Source organism: Carcharhinus amblyrhynchos, chromosome 4 (assembly GCF_965287045.1).
Source record: "Carcharhinus amblyrhynchos chromosome 4, sCarAmb.v2.hapA, whole genome shotgun sequence".
NCBI classification, from domain to species: Eukaryota; Metazoa; Chordata; class Chondrichthyes; order Carcharhiniformes; family Carcharhinidae; genus Carcharhinus; species Carcharhinus amblyrhynchos.
In genome coordinates, this window is record NC_137327.1 from 133,564,026 (window position 1) to 133,580,472 (window position 16,447).

At 43.8% G+C, this 16,447-nt stretch overlaps 1 protein-coding gene across 2 annotated transcripts in view; it reads left to right on the top strand.

Moving 5' to 3' along the window:
• The window catches only part of psmd10 (proteasome 26S subunit, non-ATPase 10), a 32,510-nt gene that overhangs the window by 314 nt on the left and 15,749 nt on the right, over positions 1–16,447 (top strand). The window contains exons 1-3 of one of the 2 annotated variants that reach the window (XM_080187904.1): positions 540–698; positions 10,778–10,876; positions 15,507–15,653. In XM_080187904.1, coding sequence (XP_080044030.1) covers positions 585–698; positions 10,778–10,876; positions 15,507–15,653 — 360 coding nt within the window. In that variant the 5' untranslated portion in view covers positions 540–584. Of the gene's footprint in view, positions 1–539; positions 699–10,777; positions 10,877–15,506; positions 15,654–16,447 lie in introns of those variants that run through there. The other variant, XM_080187905.1, reaches the window with a different exon arrangement.

A 16,447-nucleotide genomic window follows, 5' to 3' on the forward strand; every position in this document is an offset into this window, starting at 1 on the left:
CGGTGATGAGCAAAACATGCTGGAAAAACTGGTGGAATCTGTGGAAAACATTTTAAATCCATCACACTTCTCCCTCTCTCGGACTCTGAACAATGATTAACTCTGTTTCTCCCTCCACAGATTCCGCCAGGCCCGCTGAGCTTTTCCAGAATATTTCGTTTTGTTTTCAACTTTCCAACATCACAATTATTTTGCTTTTATTATTGAGATAAAGGATGCGAATAACGGCCCAGGAAGGGAGCGTGGCCAGAGGCACGTTGACAGGAGGTCGGGGCGTGGCCGATGATGCGTCGTCAAGAGGTCGGGGCGTGGCCACTGACGTGTGGACGGGCGGCTCGGGGGCGTGGTCAATGAGGTGTTGATAAGAGGCCGGAGCGTGGCCAATGACGCGTTGATCGGAGGCGCGGCCAATGACATGTTAACAGACGAACGGGGGGGCGTGGCAAATGACGTCTTGACAAGAGGCGTGGTCAGCAACTTGAGTGACGGCGGGGGGCGGGGCCATGAGGAACCGGAAGGTGTGTCAGCCTGAGTGGAAGTGGAGGGGAGGCTCTTGTTGCTATGAGAGTGAGTGATTCAGCAGCATGGAGGGTACAGTGTCTAATGTGGAAATCTGCAACCTGGCCTACACAGGGGACTTGGAGCAGCTTAAAGCACTCATCCTGTCAAACAAGAGCCTAGCTACAAAAACTGACCAAGTAAGTTAAAACCCCCCCCCTTCATTATTTATTATGTGACAAGACTGGGTGGACCAGTGTGTGTTCTTAAGAATTATATTGGAAACATTAACTCTGTTTCTGTCCACAGATACTGCCAAGACATGTTGAGTTTTTCCAGTGCTTACTGCTTTTATTTAAGAATTCCAGCATTTTGATTGTATCTTCCTCCATGAGGATTGGTTTGAGCCGCTGAAGTTTCACCTGCAGTTCTGGTGAGGATTGGAACTCCACTGAAAGAGGCCATTGGCCCATTAACTCTATGCCAGCTCCATTCTGTTCAGCCTGTAACCCCCATTGGGGCAGCATGGTGGCCCGTAGGAACGTGGAAATTACATACTGGTCTGCCATTCATTTTGATCACGGCTGATCATTGAATTCAATATTCTGATCGTGGAATCGTAGAATGCTACAGTGCAGAAAGAGGCCATTCAACCCATCAAGTCTGCACCGATCACAATCCCCTGCAGGACCTATCACCAAAACCCCATGCATTTACCCTAGCTAGTCTCCCTGACACGAAGGAGCAATTTAGTACGGCCAGTCCACCTAACCTGTATACCTTTGGATCCTCCCCTCCGCCCCCCTCAATATCCCTTGATCCCTTTAGCCCCAATAGCTATATCTAATTTTTTCTTGAAATCAGACAGTGTTTTGCCCTCAGCTACATTTCTGTGGTAGTGAATACCACACATTCACCACGCTTTGGGTGAAGGAATTTCTCCTCACCACAGTTCTAAAAGCTTTACCCCTTATCCTCAAACTTTGACCTCTAGTTCTGGACTTCTCCTCTGTTGTTAGCACTGCTGCTTCATAGTGCCAGGGACTCAGGTTAAACTCCTGGCTTGGGTCACCATCTGTGCAAAGTCTGCACAATCTCCCTGTGTCTGCGTGAGTTTTCCGGTTTCCACCCACAGTCCGAAAGACATGCTGGTTAGGTAAATTGGCCATGCTAAATTCCCCCTCAGTGTATCCAAACAGGCGCCGGAGTGTGGCGACTAAGAGATTTTCATCGTAACTTCATTGCAATATTAATGTAAGCCTACTTGTGACACTAATAAATAAACTTCAGAAAAACTTTATTTCTTGCAAAGGAAATCTTTTCTTGATGGTTTGTTGCAGAACATATTCAGCACATAAATACTGAGTTAATAGAAGCTGGTTGACTTATTGTTTGATTTATGGCTAAATGTGAAAAATGGGAGCAAGAGTAGATTATTTGGCTTCTTGGTACTACTCTGCCATTCAGTACAATCAGGGCTGTTTTTATTTAAACTTTTGGTTTCCCTGAGAAAACAAAATATTATCTCAGACATGAATTATAGAATCCCTACAGTGCAGAAGAAGGCCATTGAGTCTGCATCGATACCCACCGCCCCCAGCCATAACTCCAAGCAGACACAGGGATAACGTGCAAACTCCATAAACAGTCACCCAAGACCAGAATTAACAAAGAACAAAAACAGCCCAGGAAACACGCCCTTCGGCCCAACGAGCCCGTGCCGCCACCTCAACACCACCAGTCCCCCTCTCTACCCACGACCCTTGTCTAACGTTTTGTGGCCATCCAGATTTAGGGACAATTTATTCCTGCCAATCAGCCTAACAGCACATCTTTGGGGTGTGGGAGGAAACCGGAGCACCCGGAGAAAACCCACGCAAGCACGGGGAGAATGTGCAAACTCCCACAGATGCCGGCCCAAATCCATGTGTCTGCACAGCAATCAGTGATAGTCACCGAGCTGTCGTCTTGCCCAGTATCTGGTCCAGTTTAGGCACGTACTAACGACATGAAGCACTCGGCCAATCTCGAACAACCAAGAGCAGCCCCAGTATGACCCATTGCGTGTATGCCCCTCGTTGGACACAAGGCGGACTGACTTAAAACCTGTGAATGAAAAGGAAAAAAAAACATTATTATTGTACCATATCCATTTACCTTACCAGGGACGCCCCAATGCTAGTGACCCTTATTTAAAACAATCTCCTATATCCATCCATCTCCAACCCAGTCATGTGCTTGTCTAAGTTACTCTTAAATGACTCTAGCGTGTTTGCCTCCACCACCTTACTTGGCAGAGCATTCCATACCCCCACTACCCTCTGTGTGAAAAACCTCCCTCTAATATCTGTGTTGTACCTCTCCCCCCATCACCTTAAGTCCATGGCCCCTTGTCCTACGTGTCTCTATCATAAGAAATAGCTTACCTCTGTTTACTCTATCTATACCCTTCATAATCTTATATACCTCTATTAGATCCCCCCTCAGTCAGCATCTTTCAAGGGAAAAGAGCCCCAATTTCTTCAATCTTTCCTCATACCCCAGTCCTTCCATACCAGGCAACATCCTGGTAAACCTCCTCTGCACTCTCTTCAGAGTCTCCACGTCCTTCCGGTAGTAAGGTGACCAGAATTGGACGCAGTACTCTAAATGCGGCCTAACCAATGTTCTGTACAACTGCAACATTAGACTCCAGCTGTTATATTCTATACCCCTTCCTATAAAGGCTAATATACCATAGGCTTTCTTCACCACACACTCTCCACTTGCACTGCCACCTTCAAAGACTTGTGCACTTGCATCCCCAGGTCTTGCTGCGATTCTATACTCCTTACGGGCTTACCCTTTATCATATAATTCCCCCCTACATTATTCCGGCCAAAATGCATCACCTCACATTTATCTGGATTAAACTCCATTTGCCATGTATCTGCCCAATCAACCAACCTATCAATATCCTGCTGTATTGCCAGACACTGCTCCTCACTGCCCGCCAATCCAGCCATCTTGGTGTCATCAGCAAATTTGCTGATCACACCACCTACTCCCTCTTCCAAATCATTTATATACACTACAAAGCGAAGAGGTCCCAGTACTGAGCCCTGCGGCACACCACTAGTGACAGACCTCCAGCTAGAAAAGGACCCCTTCACTACTACTCTCTGACTCCTCTTTGCAACACAGTAAAAAGTCTGACAACACCAGGTTTTAGTCCAACCTATTTATTTGATAATATACTCGCAAGCTTTCGGGTTAGCCCCTTCGTCAGGTGAATGGAGAGTTCTGGCATCAGACAGAGCATATAAAGCACAGACAGTTTAGAGATTACTGATTAGAATGCGAATCCTTACACCTAACCTGCTGTTCAAGACCTGAAGTGGCTGATAATGTGAGTGGAAGGAGCACTGATCACAGTTTAAAGAGATGTGTGTTGTCTCCAGACAGTACAGTAAGTGAGGTTTTGCAAACCCAGGCAAGTCACGGGGGTTACAGATAGTGCGACATGAACCCAAGATCCCTGTTGAGACCGTCCTCATGTGTGCGGAACTTGGCTATCAGTCTCTGTTCAGCGACTCTGCGCTGTCGTGTGTCGTGAAGGCCGCCTTGGAGAATGCTTACCCGAAGGTCAGAGGCTGAATGCCTCTTTGCAAGCCAGTTCTCTACCCATCTAGATACCTGACCACATATCCCATGAGCTTTAATCTTCTGTACCAACCTACTATGAGGGACTTTGTCAAACGCCTTACTGAAATCCATATAGACTACATCAACGGCTTGTCCTTCGTCGATCGTTTTTGTCACCTCGTCAAAGAATTCTACCAGATTCGTAAGGCAAGACTTCCCCTTTACAAAGCCATGCTGCGTATCCTTAATCAGATCGCAACGCTCTAAGTGCGCATACATCCTATCCCTAAGAATCCTCTCCATCAACTTGCCTACCACTGACGTTAAACTCACCGGCCTATAGTTACCCGGGCTATCCCTCCTACCCTTTTTAAACAACGGTACCACGTTCGCTATCCTCCAGTCCTCTGGGACCTCACCTGTGTCCAAAGAAGACACAAAGATTCGCGTCAGAGGCCCAGCAATCTCATCCTTCGCCTCTCTAAGCAGCCTAGGATAAATGCAATCGGGCCCCGGAGATTTATCGGTTTTAATGCCAGCTAAAAGCCCTAACACTTCTTCCCTCGTAATCGATAGATCTTTCAATTGGTCTACTGCTCCCTCAATGACCGTACCAGACATCAAGCCCGTCTCCTTCGTGAATACCGACGCAAAGTATTCATTCAGGATCTCCCCCATTCCCTCTGCCTCTAAGCACAATTCCCCACGTCTGTCCCTGAGAGGACCGATTTTACCCCTAGCCACCCTTTTGTTCTTAAGATAGGAGTAAAACGCCTTTGGATTCTTCTTAACCCTACCTGCCAAAGCCATCTCATGCCCCCTCTTTGCTCTCCTAACTCCCTGTTTGAGATCCCTCCTACTCTCTCTGTACTCCTCCAACACTCTCTCCGTTCCCAGCTGCTTAGACCTGACAAATTAAACCTCGGCCCCAGACACTAAGGTAGCAGTGGTAGCCACTGTACTATCCTTGCCGCAGTAGTCAATGGTGGAACATCCACAGCCCTCTTGGGGGTCAGGAATTTCAAAGATTCGCAACTCTCCACACATTGTTCGTTATTTCTCCTCATCTCAGTTTGTCCTGAGACAGTGCCCTGTATTTTAGTTTCCCCACCCAGGGGAGATAACCAACTGCCCTTATGGTCTGGTTCAGAAATTCATGTTTATGCTTTTCAATGAAGAACTGGCTCCTTGCTGATGCCTGCTCCATGGCTGTTACCTTGCTTGCTTAGAAACCTAACGTAGAGGAATACCTGAGATCTGGCATACAGGAATACCTAGCCTCCCTTGTGTAAGATTGTAGTTTGAATTTTCATTTTGAATTCTCAGTGTACGGTATGCTTTGTACAGCGAACGAGAAACAAAACTTTTCACTCTATACCATTACACCTGGCAATAATAAATCAAATCAAGCCATGGATTGTGCTGCCTGGGAGGATGGTGGAGGCAAGTTGCTTCACATCCTACCCGGATGAGCACTTGGCGGGTCATATCATTCCAGGCTGTGGGCCAGGTGCTGGTAAACGGAAGTAGGTGGGAGGTCAGGTATTTCTTGCGTGTCAGTGCAGAGTCAATGGACCAAAGGGTCTCTTCTGCACAGAACAATTCTATGAAAGTCTCAAGGAGTCTTTGTGGTTTTATGTTATCTTAGTGTTTTGACTCATAATGTAGCTAAAAAATCTTGTGCAATTTGCTACAAAAGTTGTCTACCATCTGAGCTGTTCTGATAACCGGTTTTGTTTTCTTCTAACTGTGCAAGGTTTTTATATCTATTTGCCTCAAAACCATAATTAGCATCTGTTATGGCAAGGAAATCACTGATTTCTCATTAAACGGCGGTTAGTGCTGCTGTCTCGCAGCACCAGGGATTCGATTCTCGGTTTGGATCGCTGTGTGTACGAAATCTGTTATCACCGTGTCTGTGTGGCTTTCCTTCGGGGTGTTCCAGTTTCCACCCACAGTCTGAAAGACATGCTGGTTAGGCATATGATGGCTATGCTAAATTTTCCCTTGGTGTACCCGAACAGGTGCCGGATTGTGGCAACTAGGGGATTTTCACTAACTTAATTGCAGTGTTAATGTAAGCCTATTTGTGACACTAATAAATAAATCAAAATAAAATACAACCTTTGTCAAAAACTGTCACTCCAAGGCAGTGCCACATGCACACCAGTGAAGCTACAGTAGCAGACACAGTATTTTTAAAATTTGGGTGTTTCTGAAATCTTGGTAGCATTACTACTGTCAAGATAAAGGAGTTTTTTTTCAAAAAGCGGGTGGCGTGGTGGCAACAGTGGTTAGCAGTGCTTGCCTCTAAGCGCCAGGGACCTGGGTTCGATTCCTGGTTTGGATCACTGGAGTCTGCATATTCACCCATGTCTGCGTGGGTTTCCTCCAGGTGCTCCGGTTTCCTCCCACAGTCCAAAGATGTGCGGGTTAGGTTGATTGACCATACTAAATTGACCCTAGTTTCGGAGGGATTGACAGGGTACATAAGAACATAAGAAATAGGAGCAGGAGTAGGCCATCTAGCCCTTCGAGCCTGCCCCGCCATTCAATAAGATCATGGCTGATCTGTCGTGGCTCAGTTCCACTTTCCCGCCCTCTCCCCATAACCCTTAATCCCTTCTCTTATCAAAAACCCATCAACCCGCTTCTTAAAAATATTTAGCGAGGCAGCCTCCACCACTTCAACGGGCAGAGAATTCCAGAGATTCACCACCCTTTGAGTGAAGAAGTTCCTCCTCAACTCCGTTCTAAACCGCCTCCCCTTTATCTTGAGGCTGTGCCCCCTAGTCCTACTGTCTTTTTTGAGCGGGAAGAGTCTCTCCACCTCTATCCTATCCATCCCATTCATCATCTTATACGTCTCAATGAGATCTCCCCTCATTCTTCTAAACTCTAACGAGTACAAGCCTAGTTTATTCAGCCTCTCCTCATAGCTCAATCCCCTCAACTCCGGTATCAGCCTAGTAAACCTCCTCTGCACTCCCTCCAGGGCCAAAATATCCTTGCGCAGGTGCGGCGCCCAAAACTGCACACAGTACTCCAGCTGCGGCCTCACCAATGCCCTATACAGCTGCAGCAAGACCTCCCTACTTTTATATTCAATCCCCCTCGCTATGAAGGCCAGCATCCCATTCGCAAAATATGTGGCGTTACAGGGATAGGGTGGGATCGTTGTTGGTACAAGAGATGTTCTTATGTTATGTCAGAGCAGCTTTCTTGAACGTCAACCCACGGAAAGTGACTGGCCTGGATGGGGTACCCGGACGTGCACTCAGATCCTGCGCAGATCAGCTGACAGGGATATTCACAGACATCTTCAACCTCTCTTTACAACAATCTGAGGTCCCTATCTGCTTTAAGAAGAAGACCATCATCCCAGTACCTAAGAAAAACCAAGCAATGTGCCTCAATGACGATCATCCAGTGGCTCTGACATCCATCATTATGAAGTGCTTCGAAAGACACAAATCAATTCCAGCTTCCCGGACTACCTGGATCCACTACGGTTTGCCTATTGCCACAACAGATCCACAGCAGACACCATCTCCCTGGGCCTGCGTTCCAGGATTGTGAAACACCTAGATAACAAAGACACCTACGTCAGCCTCCTATTTATTGACTACAGCTTAGCCTTTAACACTGTTACTCCCACGAAACTCACCTCCAAATGCTGTGGCCTGGACCTCGGTTCCTCCCTCTGTGACTGGATCCTGAACTTCCTAACTCACAGACCGCAATCACTAAGGAAAGGCAACAACACCACCTCCACGATCATCCTCAACACCATTGCTCCATAAAGCTGTGTTCTCAGCCCCCTACTGTACTTATACACCAATGACCATGTGATCAATATTTCCTCCAATTCAGTTTTTAAATTTGCTGACAACGCCACCGTAATGGGACAGATCCCAAACAATGACAAGACAGAGTACAGGAACGAGGTAGAGAAACCGGTGCAGCAACAATTATCTCTCCCTCAATATCAACAAAACGAAGGAAATTGTCATTGACTTCAGGAAGCGTAGAGGAGAACACGCCCCTATCTACATCAACGGGGACAAAGTAAAATGGGTCAAGAGCTTCAAGTTTTTAGGTGTCCAGATCACCAACAAGCTGTCATGATTCCCCCATGCCAACTCTACAGTTAAGAAAGCCCACCAACGCCCCTACTTTCTCAGAAGACTAAGGAAATTTGGCATGTCAGCTACAACTCTCACCAGTTTTTACAGATGCACCATAGAAAGCATTCTTTCTGGTTGTATCACAGCTTGGTATGGCTGCTGTTCTGCCCAAGACCGCAAGAAACTACAAAGGCTTGTGAATGAAGCCCAGTCCATCACACAAACCAGCCTCCCTCCCGTTGACTTTGTTCACAATTTTCACTGCCTCAGCAAAGCTGCCAGCATAATTAAGGACCCCATGCACCTCGAACATTCTCTCTTCCACCTCCTCTCATTGGGAAAAAGGTACAGAACCCTGAGGTCATGTAGCAACTGACACAAGAACTTCCTCCCTATTGCCATCAGACTTTTGCGTAGACCTACCTTGCATTAAGTTGATCTTTCTCTACACTCTAGCTATGACTGTAACACTACATTCTGCACTCTCTAGTTTCCTTCTCTGTGAACGGTATGCTTTGTATATCATGCAAGAAACAATACTTTTCATTTTGCTAATACATATGACTATAATAAATCAAATTAAGTCACATCCAGAATTTTCTATTTTTATATCAATTTTTAGATATTTCACGATATTAGCCAGTACATCAGGGAGAACATTCCCTACTCTTCCTTGAAATAGTGCCATTTGATTTGATTTGTTATTGTCTCATGTATTAACATACAGTGAAAAGTATTGTTTCTTGCACGCTATACAGACAAAGCATACTGTTCATAGAGAAGGAAAGGAGAGGGTGCAGAATGTGGTTTTACAGTCATAGCTAGGGTGTAGAGAAAGATCAACTTAATGTGAGGTAGGTCCATTCAAAAGTCTGATAACAACAGCGAAAAAAGTTGTTCTTGAGTCAGTTGGTACGTGACCTCAAGATTTCTGCCTCTTTTTCATAGAATCCCTTCATTACAGAAAGAGGCCATCAAGTCTGCACTGATCACAATCCCACCCAGGCCCCAATGCCTCCCCCATATCCCTACATTATTGACCCACTAATCCCTCTCACCTACACATCTCAGGACACTAAGGAAAATTTTTTTAGCATGGCCAATCAACCTAACCTGCACATCTCTGGACTGTTGGAGGAAAACAGAGCACCCGGAGGAAACCCATGCAGACATGAGGAGAATGTGCAAACTCCACACAGACAGTGACCCAAACTGGGAATGGAACCCAGGTCCCTGGATCTGTGAAGCAGCAGTGCTAACCACTGTGCTACCGTGCCGACCCAAAAGAAGGTGACGAAAGAAGATGGAAGAGAATATGCCTGAGGTGTGTGGCGCCCTTGATTATGCTGGCTGCTTTTCTGAAGCAGCAGGAAGTGTAGACAGAGTCAACGGAAGGAAGGCTGGTTTGTGTGATGGACTGGGCTTTATTCACAACCCTTTGTAGTTTCTTGCGGCCTTGGACAGAGCAGGAGCGTACCAAGCTGTGTTACATCCGGAAAGGATGCTTTCTATTGTGCATCTGTAAAAGTTGGTGAGAGTCGTAGTTGACATGCCAAATTTCCTTCGCCTCCTGAGAAAGTAGAGGCGATGGTGGGCTTTGTTAACTAGCACCAGCATGGAGGGACCAGGACGGGTTGTTGGTGATCTGGATGCCTAGAAACTTGAAGCTCTCGACCATTTCCGCTTTGTGCCTTTTTACATTCACCTGGGAGAGCAAGATGTTGGTTTAATGGCTCAATCAGAAGATGGCATCTCAAACAGTGCCTTACTCCCTCAGTATTGGCACTATAGTGTCAAGTTACTATCTGTAAAAGAGCAGTGGTGTTCTGTGTCCCAGCCAATTTTTATCCCTCAAGCAATATCACTTTTAGAATATGCGTCATCTATTCATTACCTCCTTGCCGTTTGGGGGATCTTGCTGTGCATCATTTGATGTCGTGTTTTGTGACAATCATGAATACACTTCAAGAGAATTTCATAGACTGCAATACTTTGGAAAAGAACTTCTTTCTTTTCGTCTCTGCATTGGCTGTCCCAATATTTGAAAATAAAAATGCTGGAAATACTCAGCAGGTCAGGCAACATCCATGGAGAGAGAACAGAGTTAACATTTCGGGTCCCAAAACTTTGACAAAGGGCCAGCTTTGACAAAGGGTCGTCTGGACTGAAATGTCAGCTCTTTTCCCTCCTTTTCTCCTTACAGACATTGTCAGACCTGCTGAGATTTCCCAACAATTTTTCTTTTGGTTTCAGATTCCAGCATCTGCAGTAATTTGCTTTATTTAATGTTTTGGGTCGATGACCGGTTCTTTCGTCCTCTCTCCACAGATGCTGCTAGAGCAGCCGAGTATTACCAGCATTTCCTGTTTTTACTTCAGATTTCCATGATCTGCACTGTTCTGCTTCTTGATGACTTTTGTCACTTGGATATCCCTGAAATGATTTAGAGAATCTATGAGGATTATTTATGTGGACTCAACATGAGAGATAAATAATCTTTCTCTCTTTTTCCTGTGATGTTTGCTCAGGATAACAGGACGGCATTGCATTGGTCATGTTCAGCTGGGCACAAGGACATTGTAGACTTTCTGTTAAGTCTTGGAATACCAGTAGATCCTAAAGATGATGTGAGTAGCTTTGGTTGATTCTTGTTCAAGTTATTTCTTATTGTTCAAAGCTGTGGTTTGTTCCTCTTTCTTGTGTTCAGATCTTTCCCTGACCCATTCCCTCCTCATCTGTAACCACTCTCGCTCTACCACTCTCTGCATTCTTTCATCTCTGACCTCTTACGCATTCCCCATTTTCTTCACCCTGCTGTTGGCATCTGTGACTTCTGCTGTCTAGCCCCCAAGCTCTAACACCAACCCCACCCCATATCTGCCTCACTCTGCTTGCTTGAGATTCTCCTTTAAAATGTACCTCCTTAGACAAAACTTTGGTCCCCTGTCCATGTCAATTTTATGCCTGAAAACGATTTGGGATGTTATACTCCACCAAAGGTGCTACCTAAGTGTGAGTTGCTGTTAGGCTTATGTTTTCATGGATTGCATGATTACCAAAAATTACTCCAGTTAGTGTAAAAACTTTGTAAAATTTGTGGGCCATAATATTGGCTAAGGCCAGAAAATGGGCAATGGGATCACAATGCATGATCAGCACAAACTCGTTGCTTCTGATGCAGGCAGCATACAGACTTCATGCTGCTGTGTGGTTTGCACACCTGAGCAGGAGTTGGAAGTCATTTTAAGTGTGAATTTGACCTGGGAAAGGTACAATAATGGTGCAGTATGGCAAAGATGAGGTGTCAAGGTTTTCTGACACTGTAGAGGAGACCTTGATGGGCAGGAGGAGAGAGGTCCTCAGCCCACCAGACAAATACCAACCATCACAGTCGGTGTGAGCAACAAAGAGCTGAGGACCTGAATGCGGTGGAGCAAAAACTTAAGTGGTGCATATTCAATTGTCACATCCTCACAATTGAATCAGTAGCCTCATAACACTGCTCAGTTCGCAACCCCATCCTTCCCCCTTCACTCACTTTGACATATAGCATCCTTTGTAAGCAGGACTGAGAGTTCCATATTGTTGTTGCCTATCTGTTGCCATTTTGAACCAATTTGAAAGGATAATGGAGAGAGAGGTGAGTCCAGACATCATGATCCACGTTAGGACCAGCAAATTAGGGCAGAGTAGACAAAAGGTCCTGTTCAGAGAGAATGACAAACTAAGAGCTACAATGGAGAGAAAACAAGGCCTCAAGGATTATCACCTGTAGATTATTATCCAAACCATGTACAAATTTGTGTAGGGATAAGAAGATTAGGCTGGAGGAGTGGCATGTTAATGAAGAGTTCAATTCATGGTACACCAGCACCAGAGCTGGGACAGGAAGGAAGCGAACCATTGGGAGTGGCACCAAATGAAGTAGGCTTTGATGAGAGTCATAGCAAATAGGGTGCAAATGAGGCCTTTAAACTATGAAATGGGGTGGAGAGAGATGAGGATGGAAAAGATAATTGTACGTTTAAAAAATGTTTTGAAATCAAATTAAGTGAAAGAGAGTAGAGTAATATTCATAAATTGTGTGTTAAGCTCTACAGATAAAGTAAAAGTAAAGATGTAATTGAACCAAGAGGAGAGAAATCAGAAAGGTGCTCATTAAATAGGAAAGCAGAAATATGGGTACATGGACCAAATGCATACTCTTTGTACAAATACGCAGAGTATAAGGAACAAAGTGAATGAATTGTTGGTGCACGTTCATCTTGGGCGATATTACATGGTAGCCAATACTGAGACAAAACTGAAAGAAAAAGCATAGAAAAATGAAGAAAATGCCATGGGTCCAGATGGAAGATACAAAGAACAGAAAAGGTCAGCAAAACAGATAATGAGAACAAAAAGCATGTTAAAACAAAACTGTAAGGGACATCAAAATCAACACAAAGTTTATGATGAGATTAGGAATAAGGGGGTGATCAGGAGGAACGTGGTTTCCACCCCCTCCCTTTGAAAACTGACAAAGGTGATATTGTAATAATGTAAATAAGGAAATAGCAAACACATTGAGTAATTAGATTATGTCCATAATTACAGTAGGGAAAGGGATCAGTATGCCAGACATCCCGTGGAAATGAACAACAAATTGGGGATAGGATCACAAAACTTAACCAAAGCAAAATGACAGTAATGTGTAAAACAAAGACACTAAAGACTGAGAAAACCTGAGGACCAGGTGATTTCTGTCACAGGGTTTTAAAGAAAGTAGATGAGAAGTCCTGTCTAGTAACTGCTCTTTAGCATGCACAATTTTGCCATCTACTTTGTTATTTAAGAAAGGTGAGAGAGGAAAATCCGGGAATTATAGACCGATTAGCCTTGATGGGGTATTACTGGAGTTGATTATTAAGAATAGGGACTGAACATCTTGTAAATATTCAGCTGATTAGAGACAGCTGGCATGAATTTGTAAAGAGTAGAGCACGCTTAATGAATCTGCTGAAAATTTTCTGAAAAGGTGACTGAAGGGGGATGACTATGGATGTTATTTGTAAGGGCTTCCATAAAGCTTTTGATAAAATCTGTGAAAATAGATTGTTAGCTCAAGTTGAAACTCATGAAATTGAAGGCAAATTATGGACCTGATTGGGAAATTAGCTTGAGAGCTACTACAACTGGTAAGATGTGATGACGCATCCCACAAGGATCTGTCTTAGGGGCCTCAACTAAACAATATTTATTAGCTACTTTGGAAATAGGATAGAAAGCCATGTATCTTGGATTTGTTGGTGGTACTAAGAGGGGGCACATTGGAAGCAGTGTATTTGGAAATATAAAATTACAATGAGAAATTGATTAAGTGCATGGGTAAAACTGTGACAAATAGATTTCAAAGTCGCTCCGTGTAAGTTCATCCACTTGAGATCTAAATAGGCTAGAACAGGGTACTTTTTATGTAGTGAAAAGCTAGAAATAGTGGTGGTCCAAGGTGAATTGGGTGTCCAGTTACACTGATTGTTAAAATGTCAAGAAGAACACACACAGAAAATAATCAAGCTAATGGAATGTTGGCCTTTATATCAGCTATACATAATCCAGATGTGGTCTAATCAGGCTTATGTGAGCAGTTCTGTACACCTTAGAAAGGATATATTAGCCTTGGAGTGAATGCAATTTAATTTATTAGAATTATATTTGCTTTCCAAGAGTTTAGTTACGGCACACTGGTACAGTGGTTAGCACTGCTGCCTCACAGTGCCAGGGCCCTGGGTTCAATTCCTGGCTTGGGTCACTGTCTGTGCGGAATCCACGTTCTCCCCAGGTCTGTGTGAATTTCCTCCGGGTGCTCCGGTTTCCTCCCTCGGTCCGAAAAACGTGCTGTTTTTAGGTGCATTGAACATGCTAAATTCTCCCTCGATGTACCCAAACAGGCGGCAGAGTGTGGCGATTATCACAGTAACTTCGTTGTCGTGTTAATGTAAGCCTACTTGTGACTAGTAAATAAACTTTAGAAGATAATTCAAAATCAGAATATATTTCCTGAAATTTAGAAGTTTGAGTGATTCCATCAAAATCTTTGGAGGGCACAAATAAGGTAAATAGAGAGCAACCATTTTGCTAGTCAATGAGATTGGGTATAGTCTAAAATTCAGAGGATTTCGGGAGCAAAATTGGGAAACATTTCTAAAAGGAAATGATGATAAAAATTCAAAACTGTCCTCCACAAATAGCAGTTGTTGCCAGATCCATTGCTAATTTTACATTTAAGGTTGATGGGTTTTTTTTTAAACTAAAGACACGGAGAGATAACGTGGCAGAGGAGAACCTACAAGTTAATTCTCAAATCAAGCATGACCTCGATAAGTGGTGAAACAGGCTTGAAGGCCTAAATAACCTACTCCTGTTTGTACTTGTTTTTTTTAGGTGAATCTTGCATAAATCAAATTAGGATTGATGGTGCTAAGAAATTATACATTCTTCCATCTTTGGCATCACATAACACTGCTACGTCTATTGAGATGTAGCTAGCATAAAGCTCCCTCAACCATACAACATTAACACCCTTGAATATCTTCTGAAGTGCAATCTCACTTCTCCAGTATGAGACTTCTGTTTCCCAAAGGAACTATTTTGTGCGATTTCTCTCGGTGACCTTGCCACTGACGATTTATGCCAAGCAAACTTGTGCTATTCAAAAACAAGATGCTGCTATCTGCATCATTTCAGTAGCACTAGGGAAATCCTTTCACTTTCCCCTAGCTGTTTCTCTATTCACAATAAAGACCTACATGAAATAAATTCAGACTAATCTAAACCAATATCCCATCCAATTATGGTGAAACCTTCGCCCAGGTTGTTATCTACACTCGTACCATGAGAGGGTGCTCATGAGAATTAAATTACATTATTGGGGCAAATTAAAGAGAAGACTTGATCTTGCATCCTGAGCCTAGACTTAAAAATCTGGCTCTAAATAGTGCACGTTTTTGCTTCAATGCAATGTTTCAACAAATGTTAATAGTAAGTGTACAATTCAAAAATTTAAACAAAAAACTGCAAATGTTGGAAAGTTGAAATAAAAACAGGAAAACTTTGAATTCACAGGACATGCAACATTATAAACAGAAAAGATGGTTAACATTATTGATAAAAGCCTCAGCAGCTTGACTGACTTGTGTTTGCAGCATTTTCTGTTTCTTAAGTTTCATGTTGTAACAAGCCCTTTAACTTTTGTGCTGACAATTTGAATTTTTGCAGGTCAGTTGGACTCCCTTACACATTGCTGCGTCGGCAGGTCGAGAGGAAATTGTGAAGGTGCTGATTGGTAAAGGAGCTCAGGTCAATGCTATCAATCAGAACGGTTGCTCACCACTGCACTATGCTGCTTCTCGGAACCGATATGAGGTATTGCGCTAACATTTAAACGTGTCAGTTTCTAATTTTGGTTTATATCCTGTTTCTTTCATTGCCCACATCGCCAACTCTCAGGAGATCATTATTCAGGAGTTCCTGAAACACCCAGGGCTCCCTGGTACTTGCATGTAGTTGAAGATTAAAGCATTTTGATTAACCCTCTCTGTAAATCATTTTGCTGCATCCTGTGTAAGTAGACTTTACATTTCCACATTGCACAAAGCTCAAGGACAACAAATGCTGGTCTTGTCAGCAACCGTCACATCCCATGAAATAATAAAACAGACTCCTGGATTTCAGACCCTGTGAAGACCCTGTAGCTTGGGAATTAAGATTATGGATCGCTTCGCTTTTAAACATAGGCCCAAAAGACTCAACTGTTAACATACCACACTCTAGTTTGCATGGTTTTACTTGCAGTGATTTTAATAACTGAAAGTACATGCAGATCAGCACAATTTCACATTATTGTCGCTACTTCCTTGAATATTCCTTAGTGCACTGGACGTGGTTGTTACTGGTAAGGGTGTCTCCCATCCATAATTCTTCTTAAGAAGGTGGTGGAGAACAATATTCCCGAATACAACTGAATGGATTGCAAGGCCATCCCAGAGGGCACATTACTGTTGCACTCGAGTCACACACAGGCCAGACTGATGAAGAAAAATTTCCTTCCCCAAAGGGTATGACTGAACCAGGTGGGTATGAATATAATTCAGAGATTTTGATACCACTGATACTTGCTATTTATTGAACTGAATACATTCCCCAGATTCACCAGTGGA